General features: G+C 42.2%; 1 protein-coding gene across 2 annotated transcripts in view; it reads left to right on the top strand.

Moving 5' to 3' along the window:
- LOC130116481 (periostin-like) overlaps window positions 1–17,482 on the top strand; it is a 39,201-nt gene extending 21,719 nt beyond the window's left edge. The window contains exons 14-24 of one of the 2 annotated variants that reach the window (XM_056284388.1): window positions 1,969–2,071; window positions 2,157–2,224; window positions 2,344–2,389; window positions 2,493–2,531; window positions 3,977–4,357; window positions 4,453–4,497; window positions 10,006–10,086; window positions 11,001–11,036; window positions 12,683–12,718; window positions 14,356–14,391; window positions 16,656–17,482. In XM_056284388.1, coding sequence (XP_056140363.1) covers window positions 1,969–2,071; window positions 2,157–2,224; window positions 2,344–2,389; window positions 2,493–2,531; window positions 3,977–4,357; window positions 4,453–4,497; window positions 10,006–10,086; window positions 11,001–11,036; window positions 12,683–12,718; window positions 14,356–14,391; window positions 16,656–16,711 — 927 coding nt within the window. In that variant the 3' untranslated portion in view covers window positions 16,712–17,482. The remainder of the gene's footprint in view (window positions 1–1,968; window positions 2,072–2,156; window positions 2,225–2,343; window positions 2,390–2,492; window positions 2,532–3,976; window positions 4,358–4,452; window positions 4,498–10,005; window positions 10,087–11,000; window positions 11,037–12,682; window positions 12,719–14,355; window positions 14,392–16,655) is intronic. The other variant, XM_056284389.1, reaches the window with a different exon arrangement.
- Window positions 17,483–18,198: the final 716 nt, after the last annotated feature.

Genomic DNA, 18,198 nt, shown 5'->3' with positions numbered 1-18,198 from the left:
CCGAAAATTGTCCACGTGTGCGTTCCAGTGTTTGTTGTGATATGTCAGCTTTCAATTTGGGCAAGGTTTCTAATTAAACAAAAAGGCCTGCACGCCATAGTTACTGCATTTAGAGAAATTGTGCAACGGTTGAATTGTTCCTGAGTCGTCACCCGTACTAACGTTAGCCCAGTAGACTTGGGGGGGGGGGGGGGGTCGTTGTTTGTTTTCCAGCTTATGGCTCGAATACGCCAAATACAAAAACCTGGCTCGCTCCGGACCCAGAGTCAAACACTAAAGCATTGTGCAGAATACGCGCCAACAAGCTGCCGCGGCCGGCGTGGGGGGAGGCAGCGCTGGTCGGCCATCTGCAGGGCAGAAGAACAGGCAAGTCCTGCTGCCCGCGCTTTCATACCAGTCCGGGAGAAGTCCGGAAAAAAGTCTTGAATTTTCATTTGGGGGAAAAAGGGGCAAGCGTCCTGCTCATGTGAACGCTTCAGGAGCATGAAAATCGAGGAGATATCTTTCACCGCTTCTTGAAGACCCGACATAAACATGTTCATACTCAACGTCTTCGGAGCCCTTTCGCAACTCATAATTGAGACAATAGCGTCAAACCGACGACCAATGCAGTCACTGCCGATCTGTTACTTCAAAGCTGAACACCGCTGGAGGGCGGCCAGATGGAAGGAATTCCAGCTTCCTGGCTTCCAGGTGATGTCTGTCAACGCCCAGTCAAGTTCTCCCCCACCCGACCCACTCGCTTCCCCTTCTTTCATTAACGCCGCTTTCCACTTTTCTTCTATCCTCCATGCCTCCTCACTTATCACTCCTCGGGTCTTCCTTTTTTTTGTTCCTTTTTTTTTTTCCTCGTCTTTCTTTTTTCACGTCAGCCTGAACCTCATTCATACCCTCCCTCTCTTATCCTCGCCTGCTATCGAGTTATTAGACGATGTCTCATTCCAGCCCCACAGGACTTGCTTCAAGGATGCAGCGAGGCTGGCTGCTGATTGTACTCCATGATAAAGACAGGAAACAGACTATCTGGCCTTCTGACAGTGAGAGGGAGATGAAAAGAGGGACGACGCTGTAAGAAAATATATGGTTAGACGATTAAAAACTGGAGAGAGGCAGATAGTTATGTGGCACTTATTGGTGGGTGTGAAAGGGGGAATAGGAATTTGCTTCTTGAGTGTTTCCAGCTCAAGTAACCACCACACGGACATTTAAATGACAGGAAATTAAACACTCTGGGGGGAATTTAAAGACCTAACCCCCCCCCCCAAAAAAAGGGACATTTCATGGGAATTCCAAACTGACACCCTTACCTTCGAACTCTGGTCTGAAAATTCAAAAAGTGCAAACTTGCACATGCTCGCCCTTGTACGGGAGTCATTATTTTGACTCGTCACTGTCAAGGTCTTATCACGCAGTCATTTCTCTAAACTGCTCTTGGCACTGGTGTTTAACTGCAGGAATACTACCCTTACAAACCAAACAAAAGTGTGAGGGGCATCCAGACAGCATAGCGGTCTATTCCGTTGCCTACCAATACGGGGATGGCCGGTTCGAGTCTCCGTGGTACCTCTGGCTTGGTCGGGCATCCCTACAGGCACAATTGGTCGTGTCTGCAGGTGGGAAGCCGGATGTGGGTATGGGTCCTGTTCGCTGCACTAGCTCCTCCTCCGCTCGGTCGAGGTGCCTGTTTAGGGGGGAGGGGGAACTGGGGGGAATAGCGTGATCCCCTCATGCGCTACATCCCCCTGGCGAAACTCCTCGCCGTCAGGTGAAAAGAAGCGGCTGGCGGGCTCCACATGTATCGGAGGAGACATGTGGTAGCCTGCAGCCCTCCCGGGATCAGCAGAGGGGGTAGAGCAGCAACCGGGGCGGCTTGGAAGAGTGGGGTAATTGGCCGGATACAACTGGGGAGCAAAAGGGGGAGAGAAAACAACAACGATAAATTAAACGACACTTTATTGTCATCCCTAGGTCAACAACTCCATCCATGTGAACTCTGTGGACGTGCCACGCAATGACCTCATGGCAACAAACGGTGTGGTGCATGTGGTGAAGAACATTCTCTATCCTGGGGGTGAGCCCTTGCTTACATTACCACACACTGATGTCACGAACACCCCGTATAGTACATCTACTACATTGTGTTGTGTTCCCTGCAGACCTCCCTGTTGGCCGTGAAGACCTCCTGATACTGCTGAAGAAGCTCATTAAGTACATCCAGATAAAGGTAGAGGAACAGCAATCAATATAACGTGTGTAGCTCTTGTGTCAACGAAAAGCATCTTTTATTTATTTTGTGTGTTGTCGTTCTTTCTTTCTTTTTTCTGCCTGCTTTTCGTTCTCTAGTTTGTGTCTGGGTTTTCCTATGCTGAGATCCCACCCACTATCATCAGTAAGTTCCCACAGCTACCATCCTCACACCTCACATCTAGTTTCTGCAAAAATTAAAATTATGCTGTTCTATTTTTTTCATGCTAATCCATTCTCTCATACAGAGAGGACCATCACAACAACCACCCATTTCATTGAAAGAGGTAACCATTGTTATTTCTACCCTAACATTAAGAGTAAATGCAACTGAATGGCTTTGGATGCAAGCATTTTGATTGATGCTCGTGATTTAGAGGACACGGTCGCGTTTGAAAATAAATTCATCAATCTTCTGTACCCATACAAACATACCCATGTGTTCTACATTCAGCAAGGAGTTGGTCTTACCTTGACAAAATACACTCTGAAGCCATATTCATTCATCTCTGAATGTGAACGATAAACGATTACACGTGGGACCGTAAGGATATGGTGGCAAACACAAACACGACATACACACACACAAAGACGTTTGTAGGTACACATTCAAATACACACTCGGGTAATGAAAGGTAACAGTACTAGAACAGTTGCAGCAAAAGCCGATCAGTTCAAAAAGCATTGTTGGAGGAGGCATTATGTGGAGCATGGTAAGATGTTAGGATGACCAGGATAAGCATAATCCTTACAAGTAGGACTCAACTAAACAATGTAAAAAGACCACCTGTTGAGCTATGATGTCTCCCATATAGCCAGAGAAAGAAGGGCACGAGTCTGGTAGTCATTACTCGACTAGGCCAAGCATCTAGACACCTCAGGCCAAAGATGCTGAGCTCCGTCTCCAATACAAACACACACCAGGAATCAGGAACATTTTTGTCATTCCATTCCATACACCTGCGTACATGAAATGAAACGAAACATCGTTTCCCCCAGCCCACAGCAGTGCAACACAAAGACAAAAATGCATATCGAAACTACAAGAATACATATATCCAAACTACAAAAAAACCACAAAACTACAACACTACAAATGCACATATATCCAACATATCCCAAAAAAAAATTTTCACTGTCCAAGAAAACGAACACCAGCCAGGAGGACTGTCGGAACTGCCGGTCTGCATGGGCTAGCAGTTAGCTTAGCCTGCCCCACTTCCGCGTCCTATCAGACCGCCCTCGGTGTTGCCTCTTCGGGCACAGCTCCAGGCAGGGCCGTGGTCCCTGGGCCCACCAGACGCACCAGGCAGGGCCATGGTCCTTGGGCCACCAAACACAGCAGACCGGGTTCCTCCAGCCGGTCCAACGCCAACTCTCCCAGTCAGACTAGACTACAGGAGGCGCTAGTGCAGCAACCAGAACACATACCCACATCCAGCTTCCCACTCGCAGACACGGCCGATTGTGTCTGTAGGGACGCCTGACCAAGCCGGAGGTAACATGGGGATTCGAACCGGCGATTCCTGTGTTGGTAGGCAACGGAATAGACCGCTACACTACCCAGATGCCCTTTAATTTGTTTAATATGGAAACCTGCCAGCCCCCCTTTTTTTCCTAGAAAACGAGAATATGTGACATTTAGCTGAAGATAATGTTCCTACATAACATTCCTTAAGGATATGGTCATGGTTTCTTCTCTCATGTTACATTTTATCTCCCACCCTTTTAGGCCCAGAGGTTGTAACAAAGCTGACCAAGGTGGTCGAGTCAGATCCAACCTTCACCAAAGTGACCCGGTTCATCGACAGGGATCCCTCAATCACCAAAATGAGAGTCACTGAAACTGAACCCACAGTCACTGAGGTGGTCATCGACGGGGAGCCCACCATCACCAGGCTTACGAAGATCATCGGCGGGGACCCCACCATCACCAGGCTTACGGAGATCATCAAAGGGGACCCCACCATCACCAGGCTTACGAAGGTCGTCGAAGGAGACCCCACCATTACCAGGCTTACGAAGGTCGTCGAAGGAGACCCCACCATTACCAGGCTTACGAAGGTCGTCGAAGGAGACCCCACCATTACCAAGGTTACACGAGTTATTGAGAGTAAGTTCTGAGGCCCCAGTCATCCCTATTTTGGAAGGTATAATTGTATTTAGTGTTGCCATTTTCATGACCATCTCTTTTTCCTGTAAATACAGCCAGCGGTGACTTGGATGCAGATGGAAAAATGAAGCTCGATCAAGGTTAGTGTCGGTCGACATTCATTTTGAGGGTATGTCAGTCTAGATCTAAGCACTTTCATGCTTCTTCTTAAGGTGCTTTTAACAAATGGCCATGTTGACCATGGCTGAGCATCTTGTCTGTATCCCACTTAGCTTCTTTTCTTGATAATCCCCCACCAAGTACCAGACATACAGTATCTTCTGCATGGTGTGAACCATTTGAGGTCAGCAACTCTGGTGACGTTGTATCTCGATACTTGTTCAAAGCCTTGGACGTAGATGGGGGAATATAGTTATGATTACACTCATTATGCTTGGCCGGACCTCTTTGGATATCAAAAATGTCTTGATAAAATCGATAATGTATTTTAAGTGAGGATTTATGCAAAGTGAGTCCAGCAAATGATATGTTTGAGTTTTCACTTTCCATATTACTGATGCACATGACTTGTGTTCGACCTGGAGGATGTCCATCTCACCCGGTCTTCGACACAACGTGTGTGTGTTCTGGACCGAACCGAAAACAAAAACTCCTCGTTTTTGTTTTCCACTGCGCTGCAACTCATCACCACACGTGATCTCTGTCTAATCTCAAACATGCTTGGGTCATGCAAGAGGTAACCAAGGTTAAGACGTTTTTTGGAGTGGGCGTCCGGGTGGCGTGGCGGTCTATTCCGTTGCCTACCAACACGGGGATTGCCAGTTCGAATCCCTGTGTTACCTCTGGCTTGGTCGGGCGGCCCTACTGACCCAATTGGCCGGGTGGCCCTACTGACACAATTGGCCGTGTCTGCGGGTGGGGAGCCGGATGTGGGTTTGTGTCCTGGTCGCTGCACTAGCGCCTCCTCTGGTCGGTCAGGGTGCCTGTTCGGGAGGAGGGGAGGGGGAAATAGCGTGATCTTCCCATGCGCTACGTCCCCCTGGTGAAACTCCTCACTGTCAGGTGAAAAGAAGCGGCTGGCGACTACACATGTATCAGAGGGGCATGTGGTAGTCTGCAGCCCTCCCCGGGTCGGCAGACGGGGGTGGAGCAGCGACCGGGACAGCTCAGAAGAGCGGGGTAATTGGCCAAGTACAATTGGGGAGAAAAAGGGGTAGAAAAAAACCCCCCAAAAATAAAAGTCTCTGGAGAGCGAGGTTTCCCTTCTCCAGGACGAGAAGGTTGAGCGAATCCTATATGGAGGTTAGTTGGAGAGAAGATAAAAAGTACAGCTAGGCTGGTGATGGAATGGCACGAGCACATCTACTGACATATCCGCTGGTTGCCTGCAATTCTTGTCCCAAGCATCCCATGTTTTCCCGTCCCTCACAAATGTTCGTGGGCTCTTTTATGAGGCATTGTGAAGTTTAATAGCTTGTGGATGATGGTTGAGATTAAGAGGCCCTTTAAATACTTGAAGGTGCAGCCAATATCATTCATTATTTCACTTTAGCTATTCTAACCGGTCACTAATTGGTAGCATGTGTGTTTCTATTTTTGACCATGAGAACTAAAGAGAACCGTGGATGATATTCACCTCACCAGGGGCTATAGAAGGTCTGCATGACTTGGACACTGTGGACTGACTAAGCGGTGGCAGATTCACCTGAGCCAAACTTTATTATCTTTTACTGGAGGCTGTATAGGCTTGATTATTCAAATATATAGGCATTTAATACAGCTAAGTTGGTTGGAAATACATTTGGGAGACCACAAACCATCTTGCAACGGTGCATTTGCCAACATTGGAAATAACACTGAAGAAATGGCATTCATTGTGATTATGACTGCTACTCACCTACTTTTTTTTTCCTTTTCCATCTACTGAAATGTACTAAATCTACTACAGTCTCATCACACGGCATGTACACCCGCCAAACGGGGTTTTTTTTAAGTCTAAATCACGCAGGGAAAAAAAGCAGCGACGGTTTTATGGCTCAGGTAATTATGGCACTCCCTGCCCCTTGTAATGTTGAGGGAGGATCACAAATCATCAGACGTGGTTAAACTGTAATAACGGTCATGTTTTAAACAGTAAGTATTCTGCTCTTTTGGGTCTTTGGGATCGTGCGGTACAGTAAATTAGGATATAACTTGGCCGGCCTCTATTAAAAACATCACAAGCTCATTCTGGTTTATGGTGTTTGTATAAGGCCAATAAATCTGCTATGCAGGAAGGAGGTCGACTTTTTTTTCTTTCTTTCTTTCTAGCTAGTGGCACGACATGTGGAGCTTTTTTCCGGTTTATGTTGAAAAACAATTGATAATTAAAATGTATTTGACTACATATATCAATGTTAATTTACCTCTCATGGTGCACCATGATGATATGGATGTCTGTCCAGCTCGCTGTCTATGCCTCATCCTTCTGACAGTTTGCTTGTCTTAGTCTGCTTGCTTGTCTAGTTTTCTGATGGACAACAACTAAGGCTTGGAAAACACAAAGCACACACTCGTGTGTGTGTGTGTGGGTGTGTGTGCCCAATATGTTGCAGTTACGAGAATGACCGAGACGGTCATTATGACTGTTTTGGATTTTCAAAGTTTAACTAGAAAAATGCTTTTCCACAGAAAAAGCGTGTGAATGCTGAGCTGCTGAAAGATATCGCGGCGGGGTAGAATGAGAGGAGGGGAAGAATGAGAGGAGGAAGGGTAGAATGAGAGGAGGAGGGGTAGAATGAGAGGAGGGTGGATAGAATGAGAGGAGGGGTTGAATGAGAGGGGGGTAGTGATGAAGATGAAGAGTGAGGAAGGGTAGTGATGAAGATGAAGAATAGCGATGAAGAGAAAGGGTAGTGATGAAGATGAGTAGTGATGAAGAGGAAGGGTAGGAAGGAGGGTAAGAAGGTTATAGGAAGGTAGGATAGCAGGGAGGTTGTAGGAAGGAAGGTAGGAAGCAAGGTAGGAAGGTAAGAAGGTTGTAGGAAGCAAGGTAGGAACGTTGTAGGAAGGAAGGAAGGTAGGTAGGTAGGAAGGAAGATTGTAGGAAGGCAGGAAGGTTGGGGGAAGGAAGGTAAGAAGGTTGTAGGAAGGAAGGTAGTAAGGTTGTAGGAAGGTAGGAAAGACAGTAGGAAGCAAGGTAGGAAAGTTGTAGGGAGGAAGGAAGGTAGGAAGGTTGAAGAGGGAGGAAGAGCAGTTAAGAAGTGGCAGAAGCTGATCAAAGCTACCAGGTGTTGAGAATTGACAGTAATTAGCCTGGCAGTTGAGTTTCAAATTGATATGTGACGTCACAATAGGACTGAACATTCTAACAGGCAAAGTGTATGGCAGAATTGCTAAATTTAGAGCTGAATTGTTGAAAAACTATGAAATATTTTTAAAATCTGAATAGGATTCTGAAAGAGCTGAATGTCCTGAACTGTTTAAGCTTGAAATGGGGTTTCTAGCTCAAAAAATGAAGGAGGTGATACAGTTCAAAGGTGATGAGGGTTTCAACCTTTCCCCATAGTCTTCCATTGTTTTGAAAAAGCTTAATATGTCTAAAAGTATAAAACATTTTAAAAAAAACGAAATGTGAGCCTTAATGGACTTAAAGGGATGAACATTTTGATACCTGAATGGTTTCAGTGGCTAAAAGTGTGAAGGAGTAAAAGAGGTGGAAAGGTTGCAAAAGTCCCCCATTGACTCCCATTCCAAAAATGGCTGAAAAAAGTTGAATATTTCAAAAAGTTCAAAAGGTATGAAAAATCTGAAAGGGGAACAATCATGTCCTTAATGAATTGAACGTTTTGATAGTTGAATGGTTTCAGTAGCTAAAAGTATGAAGGAGCTACAAAGTGTCAAAAAATGGGCGGAAGAAAAATAAATAAAGAACTGCAAAGCAATAGTCGACCATGCGCGGTCAAAATGGCCGCTGGTAATGTGCGCGTCATCGTGCGCGTCATGTCACTATTTATGTCGCGTGTTGGTTGCGTCATTTCCTTTGCGAAGTTCATTGCTCTGTCCTAGAAACACACTAGCGTCCTCTAGTGCAGAGGAATAGTCTAAACTTCATTTTTAATTGTTTCCAACATGTCCGGTTACAGACGCCGTTTCCATAACTACCACCGAGGCGTTGCGGTATTTACAGGCGTTGGACAGCGGCCATTTTAAATTGTTTGAAAAATAGTATTAAAGTTGTTAAAATGTTAATTTTGGTGCCAGTTAGTTTCTTAACAGACATGCTAAACATATGCAATGCATTAATATCGCAATTGGTAGTGTAAAAACCGCGGCGGTCAAAATGACCGCCCACGGTCGTTCTAGTCGTATTTAAGTTCCGGTCGTTGTTTGGGACCGTTTCAATAATTATTTTCCATTCTTTCCCTTTTTTAACGTTTTATAGGCCTTGTTACGTTTGTTAGATTGGCAATATGTGTTTCCCGCTTTATTTTTAATTTTGCTATTCAAGTTCGACCATGCCTCTAAGTTTAACTTGTTTAAAAATAGTATCAAAGTTGTTAAAATGTTAATTTTGGTGTCAGCCGTTTCCTAACAGACATAATAACATATGCAGTGCATTAATATCCCAATTGGGTATTTATCTTGACAGAATGTAGAGTTTAAAAACCGGCCGTCATTTTGACCGCCCATGGTCGTTTTAGGCAGGAGTGAAATCCCGGTCGTTCTTACTGCTGTGGCATTTTTGGGGTGCCTGACTCGGGCGTGTGGGTGGGTGGTTGTGTGGTTAGGAGGTGAGTGAGCTTCAGACAATGTTAACTTTCTGCTTCACTGGTGATGTGGAACTGAATTAAGGACCACGAAAACAAGTCCTTTGGTTCTGCTGGAGTTGTGCTGAATAACGCCTTGCACACTTGTAGTGCCCTACCTATGCATATGTGTGTGTGTGTGTTGAATTATATATCTGGACAATAATTGGTGGTGGCGGTGGCGGAGACGGTGTACTTAGCTTTGCATGTACCTCTCAGTCTGTCTGTCTGTCTGTCAGTACATGTTGTTAAGTCATTAAATGGCTTTCAACAGCCCTCTCCGCTGCCGCTCTAAAGTTGGAGCCGGATACACCACGGTGATCGAACCTCAGATCATTGAGGGTAGGCCCTCCTTAAATGCACTCTTTACATCTAACAGGTTTCTTCTTTAAAGTTGTTTTTTTTATTTCCTCTTTACAGTGATGACATTTGTGATGAGGTTAAATGAAATTAAGCACTGTCTCTGAAGATGCCTCTGAAAAAATTGTCATATTAATACAGGCCAATCTAACAAGTTTAATTTACTTAAAAAAGAATTAGGAAACTGATTACCTTGGGAAAAGTAAGTAAATGAACTTAATTGTGTCAAGTTATGCGAACTCATTTCGCATAAAATCCTTTCATATAACTTGACACAATTAAGTTCATTTACTTACTTTTCCCAAGATAATCGGTTTCCTAATTCTTTTTAAGTAAATTTAACTTTTAGAATTTACAGTGAGGAGTCACTTCAGTAGGGAAATAAGTGAGACGTGCAATAGCGATCTAACTGAAATTCAGTACATAGTATTGTACCTGTATGTGCTGGGGAGGTTGTCATCCATTTTTGTGTCTAATGGCTGCTTTTCATCCTCGGTCCAGATTTCTCCAAGATCACCACCATCCATGGTGACGCCAGTCTGATTGAGTCGGAATCAGAGAGAATCACCAAAATTATTAAAGGTCGATACTGGCTACTATCTATAGATATTTGATGTCCATTTGTTTTTTCCTAATCATACATGTTGTATCCAATCACCTGGCAATAGTCTTGAGTTTTGAAGGGAAAATGTGCAAATTGAGATGCTGTGGTTGTAATATTTGGCAACATTTTCTATGTAGCACATCTTTATAATGCATTATAAGTGTATTTATAATTAACTGTAAACATGTTTATAGTGTGCTATGACACCAACTATACTAACCTACAGTGATTTATAATTTATAACCAATTAAAAATCATTATAGGTTCTGATAGTTTACTGTAATATTTCATAAATGTGTAATTATAATGACTTACAGAGCCTTGAGAGTCTGTGGATGTACAGCTTTATGCACCACTTTCCGTGTCGAGTTATGAATAGCGGTTCATAAAGCTCTAAAATATAATATGAATATGAATAACTGGTTCACTTACTTAAAATGGAGTACAAAACACATGAAAATTTGTTCATAAAGCTGTACATCCATAGACTCATAGTGTTCTATAGGTCAGCAGTATAGTATAAGACAGTTTCCACACAGCGGCAGATGCAGTTTATCATACATGTTTTCTCAGTCACTGCAATTACATATCAATAAAACATGATGAGGTGCTTTAGAACCAATTATAAATCACTATACATGTAGGTTCTTATTGGTGTCATAACACACAAAAACATGTTTGTAGCTCATTATAGATATACTTATAATCCATTTTAAAGCTGCACCTCATAGAAAGTGTTATCAAGCAGCTTTCCAAATTGCATTTCAATAAATTTCCCTCAAGTGAGAAAATTTGCAGATGTACACAAGTTGTGACTTTTTACCAGCACAGTGCATGTGTTTGTGTGTCTATTGAGTGATTGACTGTCCTGTACTATCTCTTCATCTCACAGAGGGATATAGGAATGCCCCAGCCAGGAGACCCCCAGGTAAGAGTAATAATAATGATGTTAATAATAATAATAATAATAGTAACTTTATTTATATAGCACTTTTCTAAAACAATGTTACAATGTTCTTTACAGAGAAATAAAACCAGACGAGGCAAAATTAGAGTAAGACCAAATAAGTAAGAGTAAAAATAAATTCAGTGTAAATAAATAATAACAAATATCAAACATTTGTAAAAGCTTTCATGAAAAGAAAAGTTTTAAGACCAGATTTAAAAGAAGCTAGACTTAATTTGTCTTAGTTCAACATGAAGAGAGTTCCATTGTGTGGGGCTCTAGCACCAAAAGCCCGATCACCCTTTTTAACAAACCGAGTCCTAGGAAATGAATGTAGGAGCAAGACCATTTAAAGCCTTAAAAGTGAGCATTAACATTTTAAAATCAATTCGAAATCTAATAGTGAGTGAGTGTACGGAGGCAAGCACAGGAGTGATATGGTCATGCCTCTTTGTCCTGCTAATGAGCCGAGCAGCGGCATTTTGTACCAACTGCAGACGGTGGAGGGAGCCCTTGCTGATACCAGAATAAAGTGCATTACAGTAGTCAAGCTGAGAATAGATAAAAGTATGTACAACTTTTTGCAGATTGGCAGTTGATAAAAATTACCTAATTTTGCAGATTAGCTTGAGCTAGAGAAAGCATGACTGAACAACATGTTTGATTTATCAAAACCGACGCCAGTCTGGTTGAGTCGGAATCAGAGAGAATCACCAAAATTATTAAAGGTCGATACTGGCTACTATCTATAGATATTTGATGTCCATTTGTTTTTTCCTAATCATACATATTGTATCCAATCACCTGGCAATAGTCTTGAGTTTTGAAGGGAAAATGTGCAAATTGAGATGCTGTAGTTGTAATATTTGGCAACATTTTCTATGTAGCACATCTTTATAATGCATTATAAGTGTATTTATAATTAACTGTAAACATGTTTATAGTGTGCTATGACACCAACTATACTAACCTACAGTGATGTATAATTTATAACCAATTAAAAATCACTATAGGTTCTGATAGTTTACTGTAATATTTCATAAATGTGTAATTATAATGACTTACAGAGCCTTGAGAGTCTGTGGATGTACAGCTTTATGCACCACTTTCCGTGTCGAGTTATGAATAGCGGTTCATAAAGCTCTAAAATATAATATGAATATGAATAACTGGTTCACTTACTTAAAATGGAGAACAAAACACATGAAAATTTGTTCATAAAGCTGTACATCCATAGACTCATAGTGTTCTATAGGTCAGCAGTATAGTATAAGACAGTTTCCACACAGCGGCAGATGCAGTTTATCATACATGTTTTCTCAGTCACTGCAATTACATATCAATAAAACATGAACCATTTATAAATCACTATACACGTAGGTTCTTATTGGTGTCATAACACACAAAAACATGTTTATAGCTCATTATAGATATACTTATAATCCATTTTAAAGCTGTACCTCATAGAAAGTGTTATCAAGCAGCTTTCCAAATTGCATTTCAATAAATTTCCCTCAAGTGAGAAAATTTGCAGATGTGCACAAGTTCTGACTTTTTACCAGCACAGTGCATGTGTTTGTGTGTCTATTGAGTGATTGACTGTCCTGTACTATCTCTTCATCTCACAGACGGATATAGGAATGCCCCAGCCAGGAGACCCCGAGGTAAGAGTAATAATAATGATGTTAATAATAATAGTAACTTTATTTATATAGCCCTTTTCTAAAACAATGTTACAATGTGCTTTACAGAGAAATAAAACCAGACGAGGCAAAATTAGAGTAAGACCAAATAAGTAAGAGTAAAAATAAATTCGGTGTAAATAAATAATAACAAATATCAAACATTTGTAAAAGCTTTCATGAAAAGAAAAGTTTTAAGACCAGATTTAAAAGAAGCTAGACTTAATTTGTCTTAGTTCAACATGAAGAGAGTTCCATTGTGTGGGGCTCTAGCACCAAAAGCCCGATCACCCTTTTTAACAAACCGAGTCCTAGGAAATGAATGTAGGAGCAAGACCATTTAAAGCCTTAAAAGTGAGCATTAACATTTTAAAATCAATTCGAAATCTAATAGTGAGTGAGTGTACGGAGGCAAGCACAGGAGTGATATGGTCATGCCTCTTTGTCCTGCTAATGAGCCGAGCAGCGGCATTTTGTACCAACTGCAGACGGTGGAGGGAGCCCTTGCTGATACCAGAATAAAGTGCATTACAGTAGTCAAGCTGAGAATAGATAAAAGTATGTACAACTTTTTGCAGATTGGCAGTTGATAAAAATTACCTAATTTTGCAGATTAGCTTGAGCTAGAGAAGGCATGACTGAACAACATGTTTGATTTATCAAAACCGACGCCAGTCTGGTTGAGTCGGAATCAGAGAGAATCACCAAAATTATTAAAGGTCGATACTGGCTACTATCTATAGATATTTGATGTCCATTTGTTTTTTCCTAATCATACATATTGTATCCAATCACCTGGCAATAGTCTTGAGTTTTGAAGGGAAAATGTGCAAATTGAGATGCTGTAGTTGTAATATTTGGCAACATTTTCTATGTAGCACATCTTTATAATGCATTATAAGTGTATTTATAATTAACTGTAAACATGTTTATAGTGTGCTATGACACCAACTATACTAACCTACAGTGATGTATAATTTATAACCAATTAAAAATCACTATAGGTTCTGATAGTTTACTGTAATATTTCATAAATGTGTAATTATAATGACTTACAGAGCCTTGAGAGTCTGTGGATGTACAGCTTTATGCACCACTTTCCGTGTCGAGTTATGAATAGCGGTTCATAAAGCTCTAAAATATAATATGGATATGAATAACTGGTTCACTTACTTAAAATGGAGAACAAAACACATGAAAATTTGTTCATAAAGCTGTACATCCATAGACTCATAGTGTTCTATAGGTCAGCAGTATAGTATAAGACAGTTTCCACACAGCGGCAGATGCAGTTTATCATACATGTTTTCTCAGTCACTGCAATTACATATCAATAAAAAATGAACCAATTATAAATCACTATACACGTAGGTTCTTATTGGTGTCATAACACACAAAAACATGTTTATAGCTCATTATAGATATACTTATAATCCATTTTAAAGCTGTACCTCATAGAAAGTGTTATCAAGCAGCTTTCCAAATTGCATTTCAATAAATTTCCCTCAAGTGAGAAAATTTGCAGATGTGCACAAGTTCTGACTTTTTACCAGCACAGTGCATGTGTTTGTGTGTCTATTGAGTGATTGACTGTCCTGTACTATCTCTTCATCTCACAGACGGATATAGGAATGCCCCAGCCAGGAGACCCCGAGGTAAGAGTAATAATAATGATGTTAATAATAATAGTAACTTTATTTATATAGCACTTTTCTAAAACAATGTTACAATGTGCTTTACAGAGAAATAAAACCAGACGAGGCAAAATTAGAGTAAGACCAAATAAGTAAGAGTAAAAATAAATTCAGTGGTCATGCCTCTTTGTCCTGCTAATGAGCCGAGCAGCGGCATTTTGTACCAACTGCAGACGGCGGAGGGAGCCCTTGCTGATACCAGAATAAAGTGCATTACAGTAGTCAAGCTGAGAATAGATAAAAGTATGTACAACTTTTTGCAGATTGGCAATTGATAAAAATGACCTAATTTTGCAGATTAGCTTGAGCTAGAGAAAGCATGACTGAACAACATGTTTGATTTATCAAAACCGAGGTTGGCATCGAATATTACCCCAAGATTCCTAGCAACCTGCTTAAGACTACCTAACTTACCACCAAGATTAGAAACAAAAGGGCTGATGGAATTTTCAGGACTGAACAGAATGACCTCAGACGTATCATCAATAAATTGCAAAACACGTTTGGACATCCAGGATTTAATGTCAGAGAGGCAAGTTGTGAGAGTTGCCAGGGCACTAGGATCTGTTGGTTTTAGTGGCATAAATAACTGAGTGTCGTCAGCATAAAAATGGTAAAGCACATCACGATTTTGAATGACCTGGCCAGGGGCATCATGTATATAGAAAAGAGAAGGGGGCCAAGAACTGAGCTTTGAGGAACACCACAACACAAATGAACCATTGAAGAAGTAGAGTTACCCAGAGCAACAGGAAAAGTTCTGTTGGTGAAGTAAGAGTGTAATAAGCTAAGAGCCGAGCCCTTGATGCCAACCCAAGTCTCCAAGTGATATAAGAGGATGTTGTGATCGACCGTGTCGAAGGCATCACTTAAGTCTAAAAAAACTCAAATCGAGCAGTCGCCTCTGTCTACAGTCAACAGTAGGGGATTAGTAACCTTACGTAGAGATGTCTCGGTGCTATGAAGTGCTCTAAAACCAGACTGGAAACTGTTAAAAACACTATTAGTGTTCATCAATTAAGAAATTACTCTCTCCAGAACGTTAGATAGAAAAGACAATTTGGAAATTGGTCTGTACTTAGTTAGAGACAGGGGATTTAAATTAGGTTTCTTCAGCAATGGGCAAAAAATGGCATGCTTAAAACTGTCTGGAAAAGAATCAGAGGCCAGAGAATTATTAAGAATTTGCAGAATAACGGGGCTGATAGTTGAGCAGCTTAGTGGGAATGATGTCTAAGATGCAGGAGGATGAGCTCATATTGGAGACTGTACTCTAACACTGAAATTGTAATTGGTTGAAAGTGGGTAAAAGAGGCAGAATTAACATGGAGAATGGAATGAATGCAAGAGCTTGGCTGGATTTATTCTTCACCTTAATTTCAAAATGAGTGAGACGTTTCCTCAACATCAGTTTCAAAAAGAGTACAGTTTGATGATAAGGACATTCTTGGCACCACTTTTGGACTACAATGAAAAGAAGCAAGACCACATCACATCATCACTGATTGAAAACACACACACACACACACACACACACACACACACAATGAAAGTCAACTTACCTAGACTTTAGCGGTTATGGTTCATCCTTTCACTTGTTTCTCTTCCTGATCCGTACCTTTCACTGATCCTGTCCATACTGTCTGTCATCCTCACGAATCTCCCTCCACAGACATGGTGTTAGGCCCAATTTATACTCAAAATGTCTGCTAGCAGACATATGCCTCCCGACAATTTTGACGTCATGAGAGACACTTTTTGTGTCTCCCAGGGCTGTCGTGTACATGACACATTTTCTCATGTCGCAGACTCGCGCACATTATGTCGCTTAGCTGTGATTGGATAGTTGGATTGAAGGGACGAGGCGTTCGAGCGTTGCCACGGTTTTGCTTGAGAGCGTTGTTTACATTAGGCGCACCCATTCATAAAAAGAACACTGGCTACTGTTTACAACACAGTGCGTGACGCGAAACGTTTCCATAGATACCAGGAGACAGTCAGCGACATTGCGACAAGCATAAATGCAACAACTCGAGAGACACTTTTTTGTCTGCCGGGACACATTTGGAGCATAAATTGGGCTTTAATGTTTGCTCTTTTGCCGGTTTATTGTTCTTTTTCTGCATCGTGCTGTCCCTGACATGTTGCGTTTTCTTTCAATTTTTTCGATAATATGTTCACTTGGCTTTCCTTAAATCCAGTCTGATGTTTTATTTGCTTCTCAGCCGGTATGACGAAGAGGTCAAAGTTGGCCAAATACCAAATGAAGCCGAGACAGTGAATCCAACGAACCCGGCAAACAGACTCGCCGCAGAATGACAGTGAACGAGCGGCGCTTGTGGTGGAGTAGAGGAGGACCGGACAGCTGTGGACAAATACACAGGAACAAGGTCCAAACCGCCGATATGAATGAGGGTTTTCTATAATTCATCTGGACCATAGGTGATAGCCATAGTGTTTTAAGAAAATTGATTTAATGGGTATTACACATGTAAGTAATGTAAGTATGCAAGGAAAATATGAACTTTTACTGTGGTGTGGACGAGGGAGAAAGAGTGAAAAATATTCTGCCATGGAGATAATTTGTTTTCTGTTTTTTGTTTTTGTTCATGTGTGTGTGTTTGCGTGTGCGTGTGTGTGTGTGTTCGTTTTTCTTTTCTTTTTTCTGAATAAAAACCTTGTCACTTTAGACACAGGTGGCTTGTTAAGCTTTTACTATGCGTTTCATGGTGCTGGCATTCTGTACAGTGGATGCATTTCAGTGAATAGAAAGTAAACAATGTTTTGCTCATTTACACAATGCTGTGCCTTTGTAAAAAAAAAAAAAAAAGGAAAAAAAGAAAGGTAATAAAACGAAACATGTTTAACCGTTTTTATTTTACCGTTCCAGTAAATAGGTTTCCGTGTTTGTTAGTCTGTTTGTTTGCGTCACGACTGAAATGTTGCATGCTGTTCAACGTGTTGTGTCCTCACACAGCCGGGCTCGATGTTACCTCTGTGTCCAGCAGGAAGCCAGCAAGCAGCCAAAATAAACTGTTGTGCCTTCTGATGACCCGTGTCCCCTGGTCTGTTTATCGGATCGTGGTGAAGATGACCTTCATGTCAGAAAAATCAGAAACACTTTTATTTGTCGTTTCATGTCATGCTCCTGCGCACGTGAAACGAATCGAACGTCGTTTCCCCCAGCCCACAGCAGTGCAACACAAAGACAAACGCACATATCCAAAAACTACAGGAGCACACATACCCAAACTAACACATAGGAGAACGAACGCCAGCCAGCATGACCGGACTGGGAGGCTAGCAGCTAGCTTAGACTGCCCCGCTTCCGTGTCCTGTCAGACCGCCCTCGGTGTTTCCTCTTCGGGTGCAGCTCCGGTCAGGGCCGTGGTCCCTGGGCCCACAGGACCCAGCAGCCCAAGCTCCCTTAGCCAATCCAACACTAGCTCTCCCAGCCGGACACCTTCAACACACCTCCCCGCACTCCACACGACGACACTAAAAACACAGTCAAGGCTAGGCGAGGCCGCCGCCAGACCGCCCTCGGTGTTATCGGAACTGCCGGTCTGCATGGGCTAGCAGCTAGCTTAGCCTGCCTCGCTTCCGCGTCCTGTCAGACCGCCCTCGGTGTTATCAGAACTGCCGGTCTGCATGGGCTAGCAGCTAGCTTAGCCTGCCCCATTTCCGCGTCCTGTCAGACCACCCTTGGTGTTTCCTCTTCGGGTGCAGCTCCGGTCAGGGCCGTGGTCCCTCGGCCCACAGGACCCA

Source organism: Lampris incognitus, chromosome 8 (assembly GCF_029633865.1).
Source record: "Lampris incognitus isolate fLamInc1 chromosome 8, fLamInc1.hap2, whole genome shotgun sequence".
NCBI classification, from domain to species: domain Eukaryota; kingdom Metazoa; phylum Chordata; class Actinopteri; order Lampriformes; family Lampridae; genus Lampris; species Lampris incognitus.
This window is presented reverse-complemented; position numbering and strand designations above follow the sequence as displayed.